The sequence below is a fragment of the Ochlerotatus camptorhynchus genome, unplaced genomic scaffold (assembly GCF_037179485.1).
Source record: "Ochlerotatus camptorhynchus isolate MF236.1 unplaced genomic scaffold, CSIRO-AGI_Acam_v1.1 ptg000361l, whole genome shotgun sequence".
NCBI lineage: Eukaryota > Metazoa > Arthropoda > Insecta > Diptera > Culicidae > Ochlerotatus > Ochlerotatus camptorhynchus.
The window spans coordinates 612,360-634,177 of record NW_027040849.1 but is presented as its reverse complement, the minus strand read 5'-3'; the positions used below and the strand labels follow the sequence as shown (position 1 = coordinate 634,177).

The 21,818-nt window shown below is 39.6% G+C and overlaps 1 protein-coding gene across 7 annotated transcripts in view; it reads right to left on the bottom strand.

Moving 5' to 3' along the window:
• Positions 1–21,818, bottom strand: part of Dg (Dystroglycan) — a 542,469-nt gene that overhangs the window by 8,907 nt on the left and 511,744 nt on the right. For 4 of the 7 annotated variants that reach the window (XM_065231765.1, XM_065231766.1, XM_065231763.1 and 1 more), the window contains 6 exons: positions 6,898–7,530; positions 6,126–6,311; positions 4,990–5,958; positions 4,745–4,909; positions 4,069–4,678; positions 3,775–3,978 (listed from right to left, as the gene is read on the bottom strand). In XM_065231765.1, coding sequence (XP_065087837.1) covers positions 3,775–3,978; positions 4,069–4,678; positions 4,745–4,909; positions 4,990–5,958; positions 6,126–6,311; positions 6,898–7,530 — 2,767 coding nt within the window. Of the gene's footprint in view, positions 1–3,774; positions 3,979–4,068; positions 4,679–4,744; positions 4,910–4,989; positions 5,959–6,125; positions 6,312–6,897; positions 7,531–10,163; positions 10,172–15,280; positions 15,315–21,818 lie in introns of all 7 variants that reach the window. The other 3 variants (XM_065231770.1, XM_065231768.1, XM_065231769.1) reach the window with 3 other exon arrangements.

Here is a 21,818-nt window from a genome sequence, read left to right as displayed (position 1 = left end):
ATCGTGTGATTTTCGAGGTTTTTGCCAAAATTGATTCCTGGTCTGCCAGAAATAAGTCTGGTACAATAAAGGGTGATACGGTCAAAATTTGGTCAAGGGAAAACGCGTGTAAATCGGTGAAATCGTTTATTTAAAAAATCAAATTAAATTTCTTTTTCAAGTTCAATTAGTATAAAATTCAGGAAAAATATTCAGTTAGGCTTCAGCTTTTCAAAATCCGAATTGCCGGGCCTTACGCTTGACCCCTGCCATCAGATTTTGTACAGCCACCTTGTCCACCTTCTTCGCCGCAGAAAGCCAGTTTGCCTTGAACTGCTGCTCGCCCGTAGCAGTTTTTTTGGTCTTCTTTAGGTTCCGCTTGACAATAGCCCAGTATTTCTCAATTGGGCGGAGCTCTGGCGTGTTGGGAGGGTTCTTGTCCTTGGGAACCACCTGCACGTTGTTGGCGGCGTACCACTCCAAGGCCTTTTTACCGTAATGGCAAGATGCCAAATCCGGCCAAAACAGTACGGAACAACCGTGTTTCTTCAGGAAAGGCAGCAGACGTTTATTCAAACACTCTTTCACGTAAATTTCTTGGTTGACAGTCCCGGAAGCTATGAAAATGCTGCTTTTCAAGCCACAGGTTCAGATGGCTTGCCAAACCAGATATTTCTTTGCTAACTTTGACAGTTTCATGTGCTTGAAAACATCTGCTACCTTTCCCCTTCCTTTTGCCGTATAAAACTCCTGTCCCGGAAGCTGCTTGTAGTCGGCTTTGACGTAGGTTTCGTCGTCCATTACCACGCAGTCAAACTTCGTCAGCATCGTCGTGTACAGCCTCCGGGATCGCGTTTTGGCCGTCGTATTTTGTTTATCATCGCGATTTGGAGTCACAACCTTCTTGTAAGTCGATAGTCCGGCTCGTTTTTTGGCTCGATGCACGGTTGTAGACGATACACCCAGCTTATTTGCGGCATCTCGGAGAGAGAGGTTAGGGTTTCGCTTGAAACTACCGGCAACTCTCTTTGTCGTCTCAGCGGCTTCCGGTTTTCGATTTCCCCCCGATCCAGACTTCCTGGCTGTCGACAAACGTTCCCCAAACACTTTAATTACATTTGTAACGGTTGATTTGGCAACTTTTAGCGATTTTGCCAACTTTGCGTGCGAGTAGCTCGGATTTTCGCGATGCGCGAGCAAAATTTTGATACGCTGCTCTTCTTGCTTGGACGGCATTTTGACAACTGAAGAGTGAATTCCAAAATCAAAATAGGAGCAACATTCTACACACACACACCTTCAAAATGAGGGGTGTTCAGGTTTTTTAAATGCAAAATTGAAAGAAATACGTCAAGTTGAAATTGATCACCCTTTAGCAGGTTTATTTGAAAATTTTATATCTGTCAAATTTAAGTTAAAATTCACCAAATGGAACACAGCCACACAGATTGAATCCAACCATAGTATTCGATTTTAACGTTCTGGTTCTACGGGATTTTAGGTATTTCAAGCATAACTATTGAAATCGACGTATCTGATTTCCTGATGAATGTGGGCGTCTTAGTGGAATACCTGTATAATGAGAGAGAGAAGGATTAGTATTTTCCATTTAATTCCACTACTTTATTTGCTTATCCTTGACAGATACGCGTATTTCGTCTACAATGTGCAGACTTCTTCAGTGTCTTGTACTAATACTCGACTACTATTAGTATTCGAGTATTAGTACAATACACTGAAGAAGTCTGCACATTGTAGACGAAATACGCGTATCTGTCAAGGATAAGCAAATAAAGTAGTGGAATTAAATGGAAAATACTAATCCTTCTCTCTCTCATTATATGTATCTGATTTTGTAAACAATCACATCAATCGACGATTTGCTGCAACTGCAAGCTCACTCACAGAAACTAGCAACACCAGCTAGTAGGCGAAAGTTTCCCCTACCTGATGAAGGTGTTTTTTTGCGTGGGTGAGTTAGCAGTTAAGACAAATCGTCGATTGAAGAGATTGTTTATAAAAAAACAGATACGTCAATTTGAATAGTTACGCTTGATTTGTTTAGGCCGCTGCCATACTGAGAGCGAAGAGGCACGCGAAGCATGAAATCGAGTGTAAGGAATAATATCAATAATAGAAATTCTTTTGTATAGAACGCTAAGCGCGCCTCTTCGCTCCTACTACGGCAGCGGCCTAAGAGTCCTATGCTGAATCAATGATAAAATTAACAGGTTGCTTAGGCTGTGAACCATTGGCCAAGTTAAATTTAACTCGTGGTTAAAAGCGAGGGGGGCGACACATCTAAATCTCAAGTTTAGATGCTCAACAAATCTCACACTAGCGAATCAATCTTCGAAAAATCTTCTTTCATTTGGCGCATCTACTTGCATCGTGCATCATCTTTTTGCAGGAAATCTTCTGAATCGTCATCAATCTTCTTTCTGTCTACTCAGCGTGCGCGCAGCTAGCCACAGTAAAACACAATCTTTTCTGCATCGTAGATAGAGTCGTCCCCCTCGGTTAAAAGTGACATTTCGAAAGTTGTTTTCTATGTTCGAAAATCCCCGTGCTGTCGATCGACCGGTTTTCAACCCACGGTTGTCAAAATTTAACTTCTTGTCTGTCAGAAATAACCATGCTCGGATAGCAGGGTTAATCGATAACTTTCCATCTGTCAAATTTTAACCAAAAGTTAAAATAATCCACCAAATAGTTCAGAGCCTTAGATGTTCCATGTTAGTTTCAATCAGCGATGAGATGTATCCTGATGTTTGTACATGATAAAAGTTGGGATGGTTTTAAGGCTGTAAAGCTGTAGTTTTCATGCAAATCAGCTAGACTAGATCGTTTTCAAGTATCAAAACTGAATTATGAAGGCTAGTTTGATGCATTTTTCAGAAGTATACCGAGAATTGGTAACGACTACAAGCTATGAACAATCTCAATTGACCCTTTGCAAATCATGAACGTTGTGATAGCGCACATATTATTAAAACGTTTGATAAAAACTCATTGTCTGTAACACACTGTTAAGAAAATGAATCATTGTCCTCCTTAATCTCCAAACCTCAAATGAAATGTCCTCCTTTTCAAGTTTTTGATATGGTAACCCTACATGCAACTCACCTCAGAATAGTCTTAAAATTATACTCAAAATTATCTTGAAGATCTTCTCTAATAGTACGTTCAGACTATAACTGATATCATGTAATATAGGCTGTCTTGCAATGAGCACTCATACATAGGATTTCCAGTGAAAACTTCATGTATGAGTGCTCATTGCAAGATACCCTATATTACATGATATAAGCCATAGTCTGAACGGGGTATAAAATCTTCTGCAAATTCACTTTGAATGACTCGGAAATTATCCTCGAAATTTTCATAAAACTCTTTGCGGAACGATTCAAAATCGTTCTTGGTATTTTTCTCGGATCTGAATCCTGGAATCCTTTTCACAATCGCCATTGAATTTTCCACAGAGCTATTTACATTTTTTACTCTGATCCCGCATAATTGGAGTCAAAATTCTCTTCGACTTCTTCCTAAAACTCCCAAGGATTTTTTCCCTCTGAAGTACGTTGGTGTTTTATCTAGAACTCATTCCAAAATCTGCTCAAAATTGTTTTGAGATTTTTTTAAATTTTCTTAAAAGCTCTTCAAAGTGACTGTATCCTGTAAATCCAGTCCAGTCCAAGGGTCTTACCATCATATTTTGGTTTCGAAGAGAGGACGAAGTATATTTCTATTCCCGACTTTTACCCGGTTTACCGGTTCCCGCTACCCTGCACTTACCATCATTGTTGGTACTGCTGTAGGACGGTGGCAGCAGCGGTGGTTTTTCGTCCTTCAGAATAACCGGCGACTTGTTGCCAATTTCCGGCTTTTCTTCCAACTCGTCCTGAAATATCACCGGAATGCCCTTGGAGCGGAACGATTTCCGTTCCTCGTCGGTACCTTGATTGGATTGGGATGCGATTGGTTGGAAATTGATATATTCTTCGATTATTGGATAATGTATTAGCCTTTCACCAATTGGGGTTAGTGTGATTTGAATTTTGAGCACGAGTTAGAGTTTGATCGACTTACCAAGTTCCATCTTGCCGGTGAGCCGCCGCCGATAGAGAACGCAAGCGATTATGGAAGCGATCAACAGCATCGCCAGGATTATCACAGCCGGAAGCACAAAGGTGAGAAGGTAGTCATCCTTGGCGATCGGAGGCGGGAGCGCTTTCTCCGGTTCGTTTGTCACGTAGATGGGAGTATCGAAGCCCTGGCAGGTGCCCATCGGGATCATACTCATATTTAAGAGGTTGAACTCTTGGCCGAGGATGTCCTTCACCTTGTTGCGGACCGTTCCGTCCGGATAGAGCAGCATGTTGCGCAGGGCTTCGATTTCGTCATCCGGACAGCGTTGGTGCTGCCGGTAGAGGGTCGTATTGAAGAAGGTTACTTGCACCTGATCGATGTGCCGCATTGGGTGAACCTTTCGGATCTGAATGAAGTTGGTATGCGAGTCTCCGAAAACCTGAGCCAGCCGTTCGATGAATCTACGTTGGGATTGTGCGGTATTGAACTGCTCCTGAGTGGTGTCCAAGGTAAGCTCGAAGAGGACACTGTAGTCGCGCTTGTAGTGCGCTTGATGGACCACGACTACTAGCGCGTCGGTGGCCGTCAGACCTTCGCGATCTTCAGCCATCTGCAGTAAGAATAAGAGATTAGGAAAAAGTGTTTTTTTTTAGGTTTGATTGTGAGTTAAGCTTACCAGAAGATATTCCTTCTGACCAACATCCTGAATTTGAGGAATACCGAAGAATTCGTGATTTTTTGAATCGAACTGCAACCAATGGTACTGATCTAACGGGTTCCGTTCGGTGGTCAATAGCTTCAGCTTAAGATCGTTGCCATCCTCCGGATCGTAGAATGTATCCTGTATGTATAGGCAATATGTTAGATTATGTAGCTAGCTGGGGATCATTAGAGAGAATAAACAAATATTTTAAAACTTACAGCCGGTACTTTGTAAACGAGCAGGTGACCAACCGTAGCATTAACTCGGTCAACCTGGTTTCTTGTCGTTGGGGCATAATTTTTCGTAGCAATCGTCTGTGTTGGCTTAACCTTCGGAATCACCGACTTCAGGCACTGTCCAATTTGTTGTCCCTGTACCGATTTGACCATAATATCTGGATTCAGTGCATCGTTCAGGGCTTTCTCGGTAAGCTGAGCTACTAGTTCGTCCAGTTTCTCTTCCGGGCAGCGGTCCTTTGGCAGGGTTTCATTAGTGTACACGAAAGTTGCGAGATTGGGATCTTGGATACTGTTGCGAACCTCACGCACGACTACGTTGGAGAGGGATGCATCTCCTAGCACTTTGGTGATTCCTCGGATGATTTCAATCTGCCAGTCCACGTTCCTACCGAATTTGCGCTGCAGTTTGAGAGCTAGGCTTATTTCGTGATTGACACTACGGTGTGATTTATGTTGCTGGACGGCGACGTCTACCGTTTCGTTCACGGACTTCTCGCCGGAGTCGGTGGCCTGCAGAATGTAGTGCCATTTGGAGACGTCCTTCTCCAGCGGAAGACCGTAGATTTCCCGTGTTTCCACATTGAACTGGATCCAGGAATTGTTCTTCAACGGGAAGCCGTGACTGTCGAACAGCTCCAGGCGTAGATTGTTGCCATCTTCCGTATCATAGAACGTGTCCAGTGGGACAGGCAGACTGAACACTTTGCCGGCAATGATGGCCTGCTTCTGGATGCGGTTCTTGATGATAGGATACATGTTGGTCGGTTCATCCAGTTCAGTTGTTGTTGGCACGGTGGTCGTCGGGGCAGGTGTTGTCGTTGTAGTAGTTGTGGTGGTGGTGGTGCTAGTGGTGGTTGCTGGCGTCGTTGATGTGCTCGTTGTGGTAGGGCTCGTGGCCGGGACGGTTGTGGCTGCTGGAGTTGTCGTTGGTTGTTCGGTCGTCGTAGACTGTGGGAATATGTTTTGTTAAGTTAGAGATAACCCGAGTAATATCGAAATCCCTAGTGTTCGCTCTCGTCTTTACAAAATTTTTATGAAAAATGGGCTCCGGCGAAGTTGCACATTTGATTGAAATTGGACTAACCAGGATATAGTTTATAATTTACAGTAATTACCTCTGTGCTGATCACCGCCGGCAGTTGACTTCCAGCTTGCCGTCCGGTGGGAACAGCTACCGTAGTAGGTTCCTCTTCAATGTCATCATCGTACTCGTCGTCGTAGTTATCGTAGTCTTCTTTGGTATCCAGCTTTGTTTGAGCTTTATTGCCGCTGCCACTACTTACGCTTGGTTCTGTCGTTATCTGTGACGTAAGGTTCAATTAGGAAGTAGAAAATAAAGACGATTAGGGAACACATTTCTTCTAACTTTAAGATACTAGAAAACTGCTCTTTGAAAATGAAGGACGAATAAAGCATTTGGAAATTGTTATCCAAAAATTTAATGAAAAAAAAAAAATGAAATGATAAGTGTAACTAACGAAAGGGATCCAAAAGCGTTAAAATGATAATTACAGTTATAATTACATGAACCCAAAATCGGAAATTTGCTTTGTACATAAGAAACGAACCGGTACGATAAATGAAGGTGTTAGTTTTGCAAAAAAAAAAAGTAGAAACAAAGGAAACAAAATTTATACAAAAGTTTCGAAACAAATATAACTAGCAGCTGCGAAATTTTACACTATCCGTTGCAAAAAGAATAACTTTGTTGCGATTATTTCATTTTTCATTTGGTTGGGTGCATGTCAGGTTTTGTTATATCAGCAAAGCTTGTCAAAAAGTTGTTTTCATAGTTGATTTGTTTGCGTGTGTCACTTTTGAAAAAAACTTGCTCTAGCTTTCAAATAAAATGTAAACAATCAAAACTGGATTCTAACAGTTCGCTACCTTTGGTTCAAGAGTAGTAGTAGTAGTGGTAGAAGAAGAGGTAGTGGTAGTAGTGGCACTAGTTTCGGCGGTAGTAGTTTCAACAAAAACCACACGTGGCGCTGTTACGAGTTCAAGCGGTGTTGTAGATGGTGTTGCTGTTGTTGTGATTATTGTTGTAGCTGTTGTTGTTGTTGTTACTATCGGAGTACTGGTTGTTGGAGGTGGCTGTGATGATGGTTCGAATGTCATCGTTGAAGCGACACCCGTTGAAATGGAAGCCTCCGTTTCCGTTTCCGTTGGTGTGCTAGTACTTGTTGCCATCTTAGTCGTTGAAGGCATGGTACTAGTGGTAACCACCGTTACTACTGGAGCTACAGAAGCAGGTAGCTCTGTAATTATAACCGTATCTTCGTATTCATCTTCATCCTCTTCCGGTTCTCCTTCTTCTTCGACTTCTTCATCCAGACCAAACGAGAGCGTAGGGGTTGAAGAAGTTGTGGTAGCTACGTTCGTAGCCTGGCTGGTAACCGTATGACTGTCGGTTGGTAACAGTGCGGCCGAAGTTATTGAAATGGTGGACGAGGCTGAGGGTGGCGAGGTTCCCATCGATGTCACTAGCACGGTAGGTGCTTCTTCTTCCTTGTCGGCCGTCTAAGGGATGATTGATCAAGTGATTTTGCAATTATGGCATTTGGGACGATTTTGCGGCGATGGTTTCCGGTTGTTGGCGAACGCGATCGGAAGATTCGAAGGTTTTGTTTTGGTTGTTAAGTATCATTCGGGCCGAGGTGGGTAAAAGTGAACGAGGGATTTGTTATTTCATCATCATCAGTGAACTTTGATTGTTATGGGTAGATATTGCAATCAGAGTGAATGGTATTTGTAGCACTGTACTTTATAAATTATCGAGGGTGCTGTAGTTGCGAGGAAGTGGTGTTGGGTATTATCAAGGTGCGATTCGGTGTCTGGTCAAGCTAAAATCGTGCAGCAACCAAACTATGCAGGTTTCTAATTTACATCATGCTAATATACATTCCTTCAATCAATTCAGTTAACAGGATCTATTAATTCTATGACTGCTGGAAATGTCATGTCCAGGAGAACCAGGGGTTTGAATATGTGAAACTAGTCGTCTCTTTCTTTCCTTCGATTTTAAAAGGAACTGTGATTTTGACGTCACACGAGCTATCTTATAAGAATAATGAGGGAGAATGAAATAGTGACTAATCCACAGACCTGTTCGTCTTGGCATGGTTTGCAATGCATGCTTATTCCACAGACAAGCAGACATAACACATTGCATATTTCTCACTGTAAAACATCGTCACTAAAACATTACCGCCATCTGTTGAATACACTGTGGTGGGCACTACGCTGAACAGATGGCGGTAGTGTGTAAACGTCAAACGCAAGGGAATTGACTATGAGCGCCACAGGTGGTGGTGCTACCAACTACGATACTTTTAAATTGTCCGTTAAATGCATGTTCGATGAACAAATTGTGAGTGTTATGTCTGTTTGTCTGTGCTTATTCCTAGATCAAGCTGAACAATGCATTCCGGTCCTAAGTAACATTGGCAGATACTCTTCGTTGACTTTCTCTTTGAATTGTCACGGCCATGTTAAGACATTCCCAGCTAATTTCATTTTAAACGACAAAAAACGGCAAGAATCGGTTCAGTACCCAAGTTATTAAAGAAAAAGAAAGATGATAAAGGCAATCGATCAATGCTACTTAATACCTAATGCATTGTTCAGCTTGAGATAGCTGAGAGCCACGTGATTTCAAGTCAAATGACATGAAGTGCTGTTTATGGCGACTGTGTACATTTAACTTTCCATTTCTCGAATGACGAATTTTTGCAGTAAATTTCAAATAGTAATTTCTCATGCTTGCGGATCATGATTTAGATATATTTGGCAGCACTGAATTGCTCATACTGTTAGGTGTAAGATGTAAACAAACAGTGTTGAGTAAACGTAAAGATGTCGAAACAAAAGAGCAATCGGTCAGTCGCTGTCGCTTTGTTGCGCGCCGGAGTAAGCTTAATAGAAATAATTCGGTGGATAAATGTGTCTGAAAGAACAGTGTATAATATAAAAAAAAGGCCTGGGAAAGTGATAAAATGGAGAACCTGCTCATACTGCTAATAAAACACAGAAATGGCTTGCGGAAAATATTTCGGAATTTTGGGAGAAAGAAATTTGGCCCCCAAGCAGTTCCGATATCAATCCGTTGGATTATTTTGTACGGGGCATCGTCGAACGGAATACCAATAGAACCCCTAACACCACACTTAAGTCCCTAAAAGCTAAAATCAAGGTAGTGATGACATCTATGGATTAAAACATTGTCAAACGTGCATATGGCAGTTTCCGGAAGCGTCTAGCTACAGTCGTCGAAAGGGAAGGCGATTTTTTCAATAAAATTAGTAACAACTTCCATATTTTGCGAAAGAAAATAAATCACATAACATTCATTGCTAGAATAGCTAACTGGTGTAATTTTTCTCAAATATGTCATTTACTGCAAAAATTCGTCACGCACCCTGTAGATCACTCCACGCAAAGGTTAACCTCAATTTTTGCCATGAGAGTATATGAGATTGCAACAAACGGGAGCTAAAACAAACCTGGTAGAACTGTCAAAATTCGTGAGGAAATGAGACAGGGAGATATTGGTAAGGTTTTGTACAATGATATATTGGCGTTGACGGGACCGTCGAAAAATTTGCTATTCCAGCAAATATAGACAGTTTCTTATGGGATTTTTCGGTGGAATGAAAGGATAGTACAAAGTCCGCCATGTTTCACACAAAGTCTGACGTTTGGTTATGGATTTTCTCATAGGAGTAAAGAGATACAGAGTCGCCGTCAACGCCAATTGAAGGTGCTATAGATCAGTGCACGAAGATTTGCTGCACTCTTCTCTCACCCGTAAATTTTGACAGTTTTGGGTGGTTTATTTTGGCCCCCATTCGTTGCCATCTCTTTTACTCAGAGACAAAATGATTGGAACCAAAAAGTGAGGTTAGGAACCGTGCACTGCTCAATCGGGGTAGGGAGAGATTGACATTCAGAACAGTTATTTATTAGCCAACTACAAAGGTTCTAGAAGCACTTTGGGTTCAAAAAAAGTAATATTGAATGGGGTAGGATGCACCCCCCTTTCTCCAGAAAATCATAATTAACTTAATAACTTTCAACAAAAGATGTACATTTTCTTTGGCTAAGTTGTTTGTTATAAAATTTCCTCTGCTGTATTAAATCATCTATAGACCTACTTTTGACGCTTGAATGAAATTATGCATCTATAAAATCATGATTTCTGCGAATTGAAAAAATGCCATGACAAAATGGATCATCTAGCAGGTTGTGATAGTTTTTTCTCATATAGTATGGACCTCAAAAAAAGTGTTAAAACATAAAAGGGCTCGGTTGCACTTATTGTCGATGCATTTGAAAAAATTATTCAACTATTTATTTATTTACTTTTAAATTGTTATGATGTAAGGTGAAACCTTTAAATAACCATAGCCAGATGCTAATTAATTTTGATAGATATTAATTGAAAAACAAAAACAACTTATGTAAGTTAGTACTAACTTACACGAATAATTCAAAAGTTTTGCTGATTTCCCCTCTTGGTCCAAGCCGCGCAATCTCGCCAAAATACACTGAATAGATTATTGTTTTTAAGGTAGTGAGTTCCAATGAGAACTTCGAAACGGTTGCAATTCACCCTTTAAATAATGAGTTAGTTATAATAATATAATTAAGCAAACACGCAGTTTGACAAATTCATTATATTTACATCGGAGTAATAGCTTTTGAAGGTGACTAGCTGGGGAATATCGATTTAAATTAAATAAATATCTAACAGAGCTATTTAAAGCAATGCATATTTTATTCAGAGCTCTATGATAGCTCTATGAGCATTTATGAGAAAATCTGCACCATACCGAAAATGAGATATAACTAACGACTTGAATAGCTTTCATTTTAAATCGGATTTAAGCATATTGGATGTCAGCCATAGATATCCAAGAACGTTGTATACATTGGAACACAAAGCATATACGTGACTGTCCCAATCAAGATCAGAGTTAAGAATGAAACCAATATTAGTACACTTATCAACGTATTGAATAATATGTTGAACAAGGATTACACCCGGTAACGGGATACGATTTCTGATCCTTGAAATGAACATCAACTTTTGGACTCTTCGTTTCAAGAGATTCACCATCTCATCAATATAAATATTTATAGAGCATAAATATATTTGGACGGCATCAGCGAAAACAAAACTTTAACATAGTAAATAAATCATTAATGTATAATGAAAACTAACGGTCCTTGAATTTCAGTAACAATTTCAGAATTTCAGTCCAATTTCAGTAACAACTTGTTATGAGAAATTCTAGTACTACACTATGTTTGTTTTGATTCGCATGAAGGTTTGACAGATAAAATGAGGGGACCGTGTATTTTCCTATGTTTCGAGGGGTGCATCGATAAGCTTGGGACCGGAGATAGTACCAGAGCTGAGCCAAAAAGTTGAGCACATTTCTTCGGGACCTTCTGGTCTTAGAGTTACCTCTATGATTGTACTATGGTCTCAAATAGCTCAAATTCAAATTTCACTGTTTAGCTGGCGTAGCTAGAAAGTTTATCTGGAAGGAGCCTAGGGGAGGCCTGTTGCATTTTTTATTTTGCAAAACTACGATTTTAATAAAAACTCACCAAGATGCTATTCTTTCAAATTGCGTCAAGGCAACTTGTTTTTGGGTACATTTTTTCTGTGACCAATAATATGACATTGAGGCTTACTACTATTGTAATGGTGAAACAATACATTTGATTATATTTATTTCATAACAACGATTGGGACCTCGATACGGGAAGCCTTTAGAACTTACTGATTTTGAACAAGTAATGATCGTTTGTTCATGCTTTTTGCTATGAAATCACATAGCGTGATCTCATAAATTTAAGCATCTCAAACTTAAGAAAATTCTCAGAGTTAGGTAATTCCATGAGCTTTGCAACTAACTTTTGACGTAGGACTACGTCTGTGATCTTTACATGGGAGTACACTTTGCGAAAACTGAAAATGGAACATGTAACGAAAATATAAAATATTTTGAACGATAATAACTCAGTTGCCCCTGAACCAATTTCAATAATTTTATCACCAATCGATCAAAATATTTCTACGCGTCGATTGCGATTGTTGATTTCCAACAAGAAACTATTGAAAAAGTGGTAAATGTCAAGCATTGTCCAAAAGCGTCTAAATAACTAACAAATCTACCAATTACGTACATGCATATGCTGCTTCCCCAACACAGTCATCAGAGAGTCGTCAGTAGACGAAACAAGTCTAAGTGGCATTCGTCTCCGATCTTCGGGCGTGTGCGAATAGGGAGGGTGCAATTGCGTAACATTTTGCACACTCATCGCCATATTCAGAGCCACACGCCTCCAACGACCACACAAAATGCGCTCCAGAGTTGTAATATTGTAACCAAACTTCGAAGCAGGGTTGCAAGTTATTTTGATCGATTCTCTTCATCGATAACTCGAGGGCAAAAACATTCAATGATACGTTTATTGATTATTGTTGCTATTGAGCATAGCAGAAATAATACAAAATAGGATAGTGAAGCCATGGTCATCAAAAAGGGAAATCGATGAAGAGAATTGACTTTCACCTCTCTACTTCTAAGCCCCTTAATTCAGTCGTCGTCATAGCAATGAAAACTAGCATTGCACCGCTTTTGGTTCTTGGGTTACAATTCTGCTGATCGACATTTTGGAAGGACCACCAAAAAACATGAAATTAAACTATTTTCTAGGGATGCCTAAAATTCCATTATTCGATTAACGATTAATCGTAAAGATTTTTCTAGCTATTCGATTAAATATTTATTGTATTTTAAATTATTCGAGCGCATAACCGACATCCCTTCTTATTTCTACTCGTTTGATTTAGAGCAGTAGGGAAAATAAATAAAAGCACTAATTTATCTGAACAGGCATAGAGAAGATCTATGACGTGAAACAGGATAATAAATTCGTCGAAAAAAGTGTTATCCGTCTTTCTGCTAAAGGCTAAGATTTACCAACCGTTGAGAGAAGGAGTTTAACGAGAAAAACTAAAAACGGGTGGATGGACACTGATATTCTGCGGCCTTCCAACCAATCGCAGACACCAGTACAACACTTGTATAGCAGCAGACGGGCCGAGACTCTAGCGAGTGCCCAATTATTGAACCGAAGAATATGGGATTGTCCGGTCCGATTTGCTGATCCAGCTGCCTACACGTCATGATCATTTACCAAAGGCTTTAGCCTGTACCATCATCGGCTCTTTTCAGGGCCATCAAGATTTTCCAAAAGAGTTAAATTTCTGAACATGTCCCAACTAAAATTCATATCAAAAGGTTCTTTTCAGGGAAATCTTAGTCATACTAAAGAGTATAAACAGAGAGAACCCCGCACAAATTCCTATTCTTACACAAAACACACGATCCTGCTGCAGTTAACAAATAACATTTATTATATAAGACCACGTAGCCCTACATCACCATTGCGTACAACCCCATAGGGCTGTCCCTTGGAATTTTTTATTAGATTTTTAATATTACATCATCAGTTAAATCTCAGACATAGGAACCAAAATCAAATGCTATTAGTTTAAAATTTATAATTTTCTAAAATTCTGGCTCTGGTAAAGTGCACACAGAATAAATGTCATACATTTAGGACTTTCTAAATGTTAAAATAAAAATAGTTTTAAGATCCCATACCCATAGGTTTTCGAGATTTACTAATAACAAATAGATGGTAAATATAAATTCTTCGAATACAAATGTAACTGAAGTCAATAAAATTAGATCAACTGTCTTAATTCGAAGCCTACGATAAAATTGCATTATCCTTCCTAGACAGTCATTTAATAAAAAATCTTGTACATGAATATTAAAAAGGTAGAGACCGATGCGAGTAGATGGATTTAGATGCAAAAGATTAAAAAAGATTTTTTTTAGATTGATTCGCTAGCATCAGATTTTTCGACAATCTAAAATTAAGATTTAGATGTGTCGCATCCCACGGAAAATCAGGTTATAACTTAATTTCATCAGGTTTTAAGATACTGGAATTCGAACGTCATGATTTTGATAATTTAAGAGAAAAGAAAGTAATAAAGCTTATGCAGAACAATTTTTTATTCAATACATCGGACTAACTAACATTCGGAGTTATATATAATTTCAAGATTTAGAATGAAATAATCGAAAGGAAAGAACTCGAAACTTGAATAAATGTGTCCCTGTTTGTAACTAGTTAATAATTGGAGTTAATTTTGGGTAAACCATTTTGAATGGAGTTAATTTTGGTTAAACCCATTCGGTGTACAGAGAATGTACAAACATCTATCCAATGTCCATAAAATCTGGATTCAACATTCAAGATTCCATCAGAATCAATTAGCTGAACAACATACAGTCTTGAAAGAGTATTTGAATTTTTAAATAGATGGTCGTGTGTATGAAAATCTTTAGAATATTTTCAGCTGTCTAGGAAGGATGCCTGAAACAATATCCTGTAACTTATGCACCGTTTTCTGAACATCTACAAAACTCCCTTAAGTTTTACGAAATTTCCTCAACTTCTTCGAAGTTCCCTGAATTTATTTCAAATTCCATATTTCCATCTCTCTTAATTCTACGAAGATCTCTGAACATCTTTTCACTTCTTTAAAGGCACATCTAAATATTCTTGAACATCTCGAAAGTTCCTTGAAATTTAACGAAGTTCCCAAAACCTCCAAGAAGTTCATGGAGCTTTTCGAAGTAAGATCTCTGACAAACTGCAACGCAGTCCCCTAAACTGAAGCGAGGATCCCTGAAGTTCTAAGAAGTTTATCGAACTATGTTTAGATCTTGTACAGAATTTCCTGAACTTTTTTAAAAATTCCTTACACTTATAAGAAGTTTTGTACAGCTCCTCAAAATGGAACGAAATTCGCAAAACTTCTATTAAGTTTGCTTCACTTCTACGTATTTTGTTGATTTTCCGCAATGTTTCACGAACGAAAGTTCTTGAACTTGTACGTAATTTCCACAACTATTCCAAGTTCATGAGGCTTCAACGAATTTCCTCAAACTTCTGCGCAGTTTGCAGAATCTTTCCGAGTTGCTTTTTTTCTACGAAGATCTATGAAGTTCCCAGAATTTCTACTAAGTTTCTTCAATTTTTTCCCAAAACTTCTTAGAAGTCCTTGAAGTTTTACAGAAGTTACAGAAAAATCCCTGGGCTCGTGGCCAATTTGTAGAGCCTGAAGACGCCTGATTATGCCATCGATTAAAATTGAGTAGCAGCCTACCGCCACAATGCTCGGTTTTCTCCGCCGAAGCTGCGGCCATCTTTGTTGCCGTTACAACACCCTCGGACCGGCCCATACTGGTGCTATCCGATTCGTACAGCGTGATACAAGCCCTTACATCGGAGACCATGACTCACCCCTGGATACAGGGTATTGTGGAGGCCACACCTCCGAACACGGTGTTTTCCTGGATCCCTGGGCACTGCGGTATCCCAGGAAACAGCGAAGCCGACAGCCAGGCAGGGTCTGGACCAGCTGGCCCCCGTTACACCGACGAAGTGCCACTACAGGACATAAAGCAATGGATATTCAGCAAAATTTGGGAAGCCTGGGAAGCAGAGTGGTGCCAATCCCAATCCCTCTTCATCCGAAGAATCAAAAGAACGACGAGCAAGTGGAGGGATATGTCGAAACTACGGGACCAGAAGGTGGTTTCTCGTCTTAGGACAGGCCATACAAGGATCTCACATAGTTTTGGTGGGACGCAGTTCCACAGAATGTGCTACATTTGCGGAACCACTGCATCGGTGGAACACATCCTATGCCTGTGTCAGCAATACCAACAACTACGGGAGCAGTACGCACTTCCCTGCAGCATTAGGGACATACTGGGCGACGAACCTTCCACTTTAGTTATTTATTTCCTCAAGGACGCTGGGTTATACAACAACATTTAGGTCCTTTTAACTTTCTTTTGGCTGACGGTACATCTCTACCGGACGGGGGATTACCCCTCCTACAGTGGAGCTCCGATCTCTTTCAAAACCCTACCTAACTTTGATGTACCAGATTTTTTTTTCTCGTTGCCTTTTTACTGGAATCTGTTTTAATTGCTTCTATTTGAGTACATGTGAATTGTAAGCCAACTCCGTAACAAAATTTGCTGGCAGAACCCCCCTCTGGGGCCTCCTATTTTATAGAGATGAACTAGCCAACGGCTCAAAATCTCTCTAATAAAGTTAAAAAAACAGATTAAAATTGGATATAAAACAAACTCTCAATTTTTTTTCTTCTAATCCCGAAGATAAGAAAAGTAATCAATATAAAGGACTTTAAAAAATCTTCGTTTTAAAGTTTTATTAATCACTGTTAAATAGTAACATCGAACTTGACAAGGTTGACAAAAAAACACCATCAATTCTTGAAAGGGCCTAGAGTCTGGAACGCGCAAAAATTGGTCAACTTCAAATTGGTGTATTTCTGTTAATAATGCATAAAAAACCCTGAAATGCTGCATTTGGAAGTTGAGTGTAAGGGAGAACAGCCCATAATGCACCCCTGGGGTAAAATGCCCACTTTTAGAAAAACAGCGATAACTTTTCCTCAGATGCATTTTCCGGGTAACGGTTTGTGATTGTTTTCAACTGGAGGTTTCACAAATAATTCTTGATCATAAAATCATGTATTGACCTGCTGATTCCTTAAAAAAATTACATTTTGTGCAAAACAGGACACAGTTGTTAAAATCATCGACTGTAAATTAAGCTTTTAACATCATATATCACAAAAAAAATATAACAAATTTACGTTTCGTATATTTTTTTAGATATTTTACTTGATGAATCACAGTTTAACATTCTATTGAGATTTTGAGACCTTATTTCTGATGTAACATAAAGAAATAACCATTCGAAATACCGCATCCCTTTGCATTATCTACTTGCAGGGGTTATGGTTTGTTTACCATGGGGTGCATTTTACCCCAATGTTGTGGTGCGTTTTGGCCATTGTTGTCGTGCGTCTTGCCCCAATGTTGTGGTGCATATTGCATCATGAATCAGGCGTTTTGCCCCGCTATCATTTTGGAAGCAATTTAGAAAATACCTTGAAAGTCGTGGAAAATCATCCTTTTGTAGTTCTAAATCACTCGATCTTTGTAGAAAACATGGTAATGAACCAAACGCCATTACTTTCTTCTTGATTTTAGCCTCCATTCGCCAGCCATTGACGATTTTGCTTAAAGGGTGCGTTTTGCACCATCCTACCCTATATACAATGGTTGCTATGATGAGTTTTCACCGTTTGTTCTCCAGTTTTCAAAATGACGTCCAAGCAAGAGGAGCAGCGTGTCAAAATTTTGCTCGCGCAGCAAGAGAATCCGACGTTCTCACACGCCAAGTTGGCAAAAGTGCTGGATGTGGCCAAATCGACCGTGATAAACGTTTTAAAAGTGTTCGGGGAGCGTCTGTCGATTGCCAGGAAGCCTGGAAGCGGCTGCAATCGTAATCCGGACGTGGCAGCGATGACGAAGAAGGGATGTCGCTGGCAAGCTAAATGTCTCCCATACTACTGTGCAGCGGGCCAAGAAACGAGCCGGGTTGTCGACGTTTAGGAAGGTGAAGGTGGCGAACCGAGATTACAAACAAAACACGTCGGCAAAGCAGCGGTCCCAAAAGCTGTATACGAATCTGCTCACAAAGTTCGTCTGTGTCGCCATGGACGACGAAACTTATGAGAAGGTGGATTTCAACCAGCTTCCGGGACAGGAGTTGTATACCGCATCAGGAAAAAGGAAGGTGGCTGAAATTTTCAAAACCATCAAACTATCGAAGTTCCCGAAAAAATACCTCGTCTGGCAGGCCATATGCACGTGTGGTTTAAAAAGCGGCATTTTAATTACTACGGGAACCATCCATCAAGAGATCTACGTCCATGAGTGTCTGGAAAAGCGGCTGCTACCACTCCTAAAGCAACATAATAGACCTGTGCTGTTCTGGCCGGACTTGGCGAGCTGCCACTATGGGAAAAAGACAATCGAGTGGTACGATGCGAACAACGTGGTTGTGGTACCTAAAGACCACAACCCTCCCAACAGCCCAAAACTCCGCCCTATCGAACGGTATTGGGCCTTGGTCAAACGGAATCTCAAAAAACTAATAAATCCATGGAAAACGAGCAGCAGTTTAATTCTAACTGGCGTTCGGTGGCGAATAAGGTCGACGAGACCACTGTGCAAAATTTAATGGAAGGGGTTAAGCGGAAGGCACGGCAGTTCGGATTTGGCAAACCAAAAGAATAAACGAACAAACGAACAACGAAGAAGATTTTAGTGATATGAATTTTGACTGAAAGAAACGATTTTTTTGTCGATCAATTTTTGCGCGTTCCAGCCTTTAGTTATTCTGGAGGGGGCCTGGCCTCCTTGGTACCCCCATTAGCTACGCCAATGATTTTTGTGACATCCTTAGCTATCATCTGGACGGGGAGCCCCCAGGTTTCTAGACAAAGTACTATTTTGGGCTACCCTAATGTGCACTAACGAGCCTGAAAAATGCGAATCCATCAGTGAATCCAAAGTATCACTTGGAGTTTTAGTGTAAACTCCATCCTGACGTGTCAGATTTCCAAGTTTAAACTTATGATTATTTTGCGAGTGATTTTTTGTAACCTAGAAACTATAGGAGATCTTTGAATGGATTCTTACTACTGTTACTACTGGGAACATGATTTGGAAACGGAAAGTTATATTTTGCTAGCATAAAATTCATTTGTGGTTCCTTATAGTCCATACATGAGACTTTGATTGGGCAAATTAAAATTATACCGTTAGTTAACATGAATTTAATAAAACTCATTATCAATTTATCACAAAATCGGTATATGCGGCGATTTATAACAGATTATGTTTAACTGTTATACAGGAGAATCTCACACTTCCGGATGGTTTCATCCAGAAAAATCATATTTTTTTGTCAGAAATTCTTTGTGTTGGGATAATTCATCTATTTATTTTTCTATTTACGGTGCTCATGCAAATATACTTGTATCTAAGATCATTAAGGAGGGGTAAGCGAACATTAAAAAATTTAAATTTTTACACATGCACATTAATATAATACATTACTGATCTCATAACTCCACATGTTTTACTAAATTTAACAAATGCCAAATTATTTTATCATTAAATGTTCCATGCACAAGCAAAATTGCAAACTGAATAAAAAAAACTACAAGGAAAGCTAATTTTGAAGCCTCTAGAGAAGCGCGCAGAAGATGGAAAGTTAAATGCGATGGTGCACAGAATGACGGCGGAGGCCGGCAAAAAGCGACATTGAGGGGGAGGGATTTCGCTTTATGCTAGGTTATCACGTAGGGAAACTTGGGCTCCATAAAAAGTACCTTTGTATTTGAATCGTTCCTAGGTACCTACTATCAGTTGAGATTGAACAACGTTCGTTTTTATGACCCGGGAATTGACGGACTGGCGGCGGATAGGTACTGGAAGCAATTTACCGCCGAGAATCCAATTCCGGGCCGGGAATCTTTTCTTGTGGCAGATGCAAAAACAGTTACAGCGGAAAATTGGCGAGGTTTTTGCACAGGCGCCCGGAAAATTTGAGGTACCGAAGCAGGCAGGCCCCCGACAGAGCGAAATGAAAAATTAACATCTTGATAGAACGTAGCGAGTATATTTCCAAAGCAAAGGCTTCTACTGAACGGGAAACGTAGTCCACCTGTGCTCGCAAACTTCATGGAAGCACACCCCCAATAGACGTCTGTTAGGTTCAACAACGGTGGAAAAGAACGACAAAACTTGACACCGTATGACGAGGGTGATGATAAATCTGATGAAAACAAAGGATTACGAGGGAAAATTGAGATGCCTTGCTGGAAATATGACACTTGACAACTTGATACGATGATGAGTTGAAACAAAATGAAACCGAAAGAACCATGCGTCTCCTTTATTAGCTCAATCCGGACTCCGCAACAAAGTGAAACACTAATTGAATCCACACAAAATTACATTAATTATTCCTCCCAGTCCACGCCGTTTAAACTATCGTTTTCGGGAGCAAAAAACTGAACCGGCAAAAATCAATTCAATTTTAAACAACCATCGGACAGCATTTACCCTATCTCCCACATTGGACCTCCTCGACTCAAACTACACAGAGACAGAATGAGTAGCTGCGCTTCGGCACGGCGGTGGGTCACAAAAAGTTCCAATGTAAATAAAACATGCCCGGGTCTGGGAGGTGGATGGAGCATAAAAACGTGATTACACGGTATAATTAAATGAAAAGAGCCGGGACAAAACAAAAAGTTGCCATTTAATCGAGTATATATCACGCATTGGCATGGATATCCCGAGCAGGAGAATAACTAATGAATACCTAATTCTGATCTGATACCAAAATTTGGTACTGACCAGCATGACATAAGAGGTAAAATACCAAAGAATAATACCAAAAAATTACATAGAAAATACTTTGTAAATACCAAAAATTGATATTTGGATACCAAAAGAATACCTGTGTGGTATTGTTTTGGTATTGCATTATCATAATTGGTATTGGAATGGTATTGTGGGAACATTTTTTTGGTATTATTTTTTGGTATTTTAATAAGAGGTAAAAGGTCAGGCTCATCCATACCAATTTAAGGTATCGAGATATTCGTTCCTGCTCGGGTATATAGTACAGTGAATTGCGGAGAAAAAATAAACAGAGCAGCAATTGTGTAAATATGGCAAACGATGACAGCAAAAAAGAAGCAAATGTAAACAGTCGATTGGAAATAAAGTAGGGAAAACGCAACGATCGTGTTCAATTGAAATGAAGCGTATGAAATTCATTGGCGTAGCTAGAAAATTTTAGGGGGGTCCGTGGCTTTTTTTTTGTTTTGTTAAAATACGGTTGAATATAAACTCTTGAACTGCTATTCAATCAAAAGGCGTCAAGGCTATTTGTTATTTAATTATCCTGTGGGATACATTTCCTTTTCGTCAAATAATATGACCTTTTATGGCGAGACTTACTATTATTTTAATTGTGAAACATTAAATTTCATTATATTTTCAAAGTGTTTTTTATGTTACTTCATACGCAAAGTTGAAAATGCTAACATGAAGCTTTAGAGTGATAATTTATTAGCTAGAGAATGATCTTTAGAAGAGGGTAGGTGGATAGTTCCGTTAGAGTACGGCAGTATGAAAATTGAATAGAAGTTGAAAAGGGCCATTAATGCGACAGTACAAAGTCGTACCTGTAGATTTGAAGACATACTTCAAATCTCCGCGTACATCGTACGGGTTAGGCAAAAAGGTGTGCGTTCGACTTTGTACCGTCACATTAATGGCCCTTCGCTCATTTTCAACTTCTATTCAATTTTCATACTGCCGTACTCTAACGGAACTATCCACCTACCCTCTTCTAAAGATCATTCTCTAGCTAATAAAATATCACACTAAAGCTTCATGTTAGTATTTCCAACCAACTCTTCCTTATATTTATTTCAAAACAAGCATATTGTCCGGATCTCATAATGGTTTCAAGGATCTCGAACTTAAGCAAATCCTTATGTTATGTAATTCTGCGAGTTATATAATTCCATGAATTTTGCAACTAGATTTTTTCAGATCTTCTATATTCAAGCATCAATTAAATCACAGACATAGGTACCAAAATTAAATTCAAGGACTTATAATTTAAAAATAATTCTGGCTGTCGTTGAAAATATATGTCAATGAACAATTCTTAAAATTCTGAAAGTTAAAACGAAAATAGTTTTCAGATGTCAAACCCATATGTTGTCAAGATTT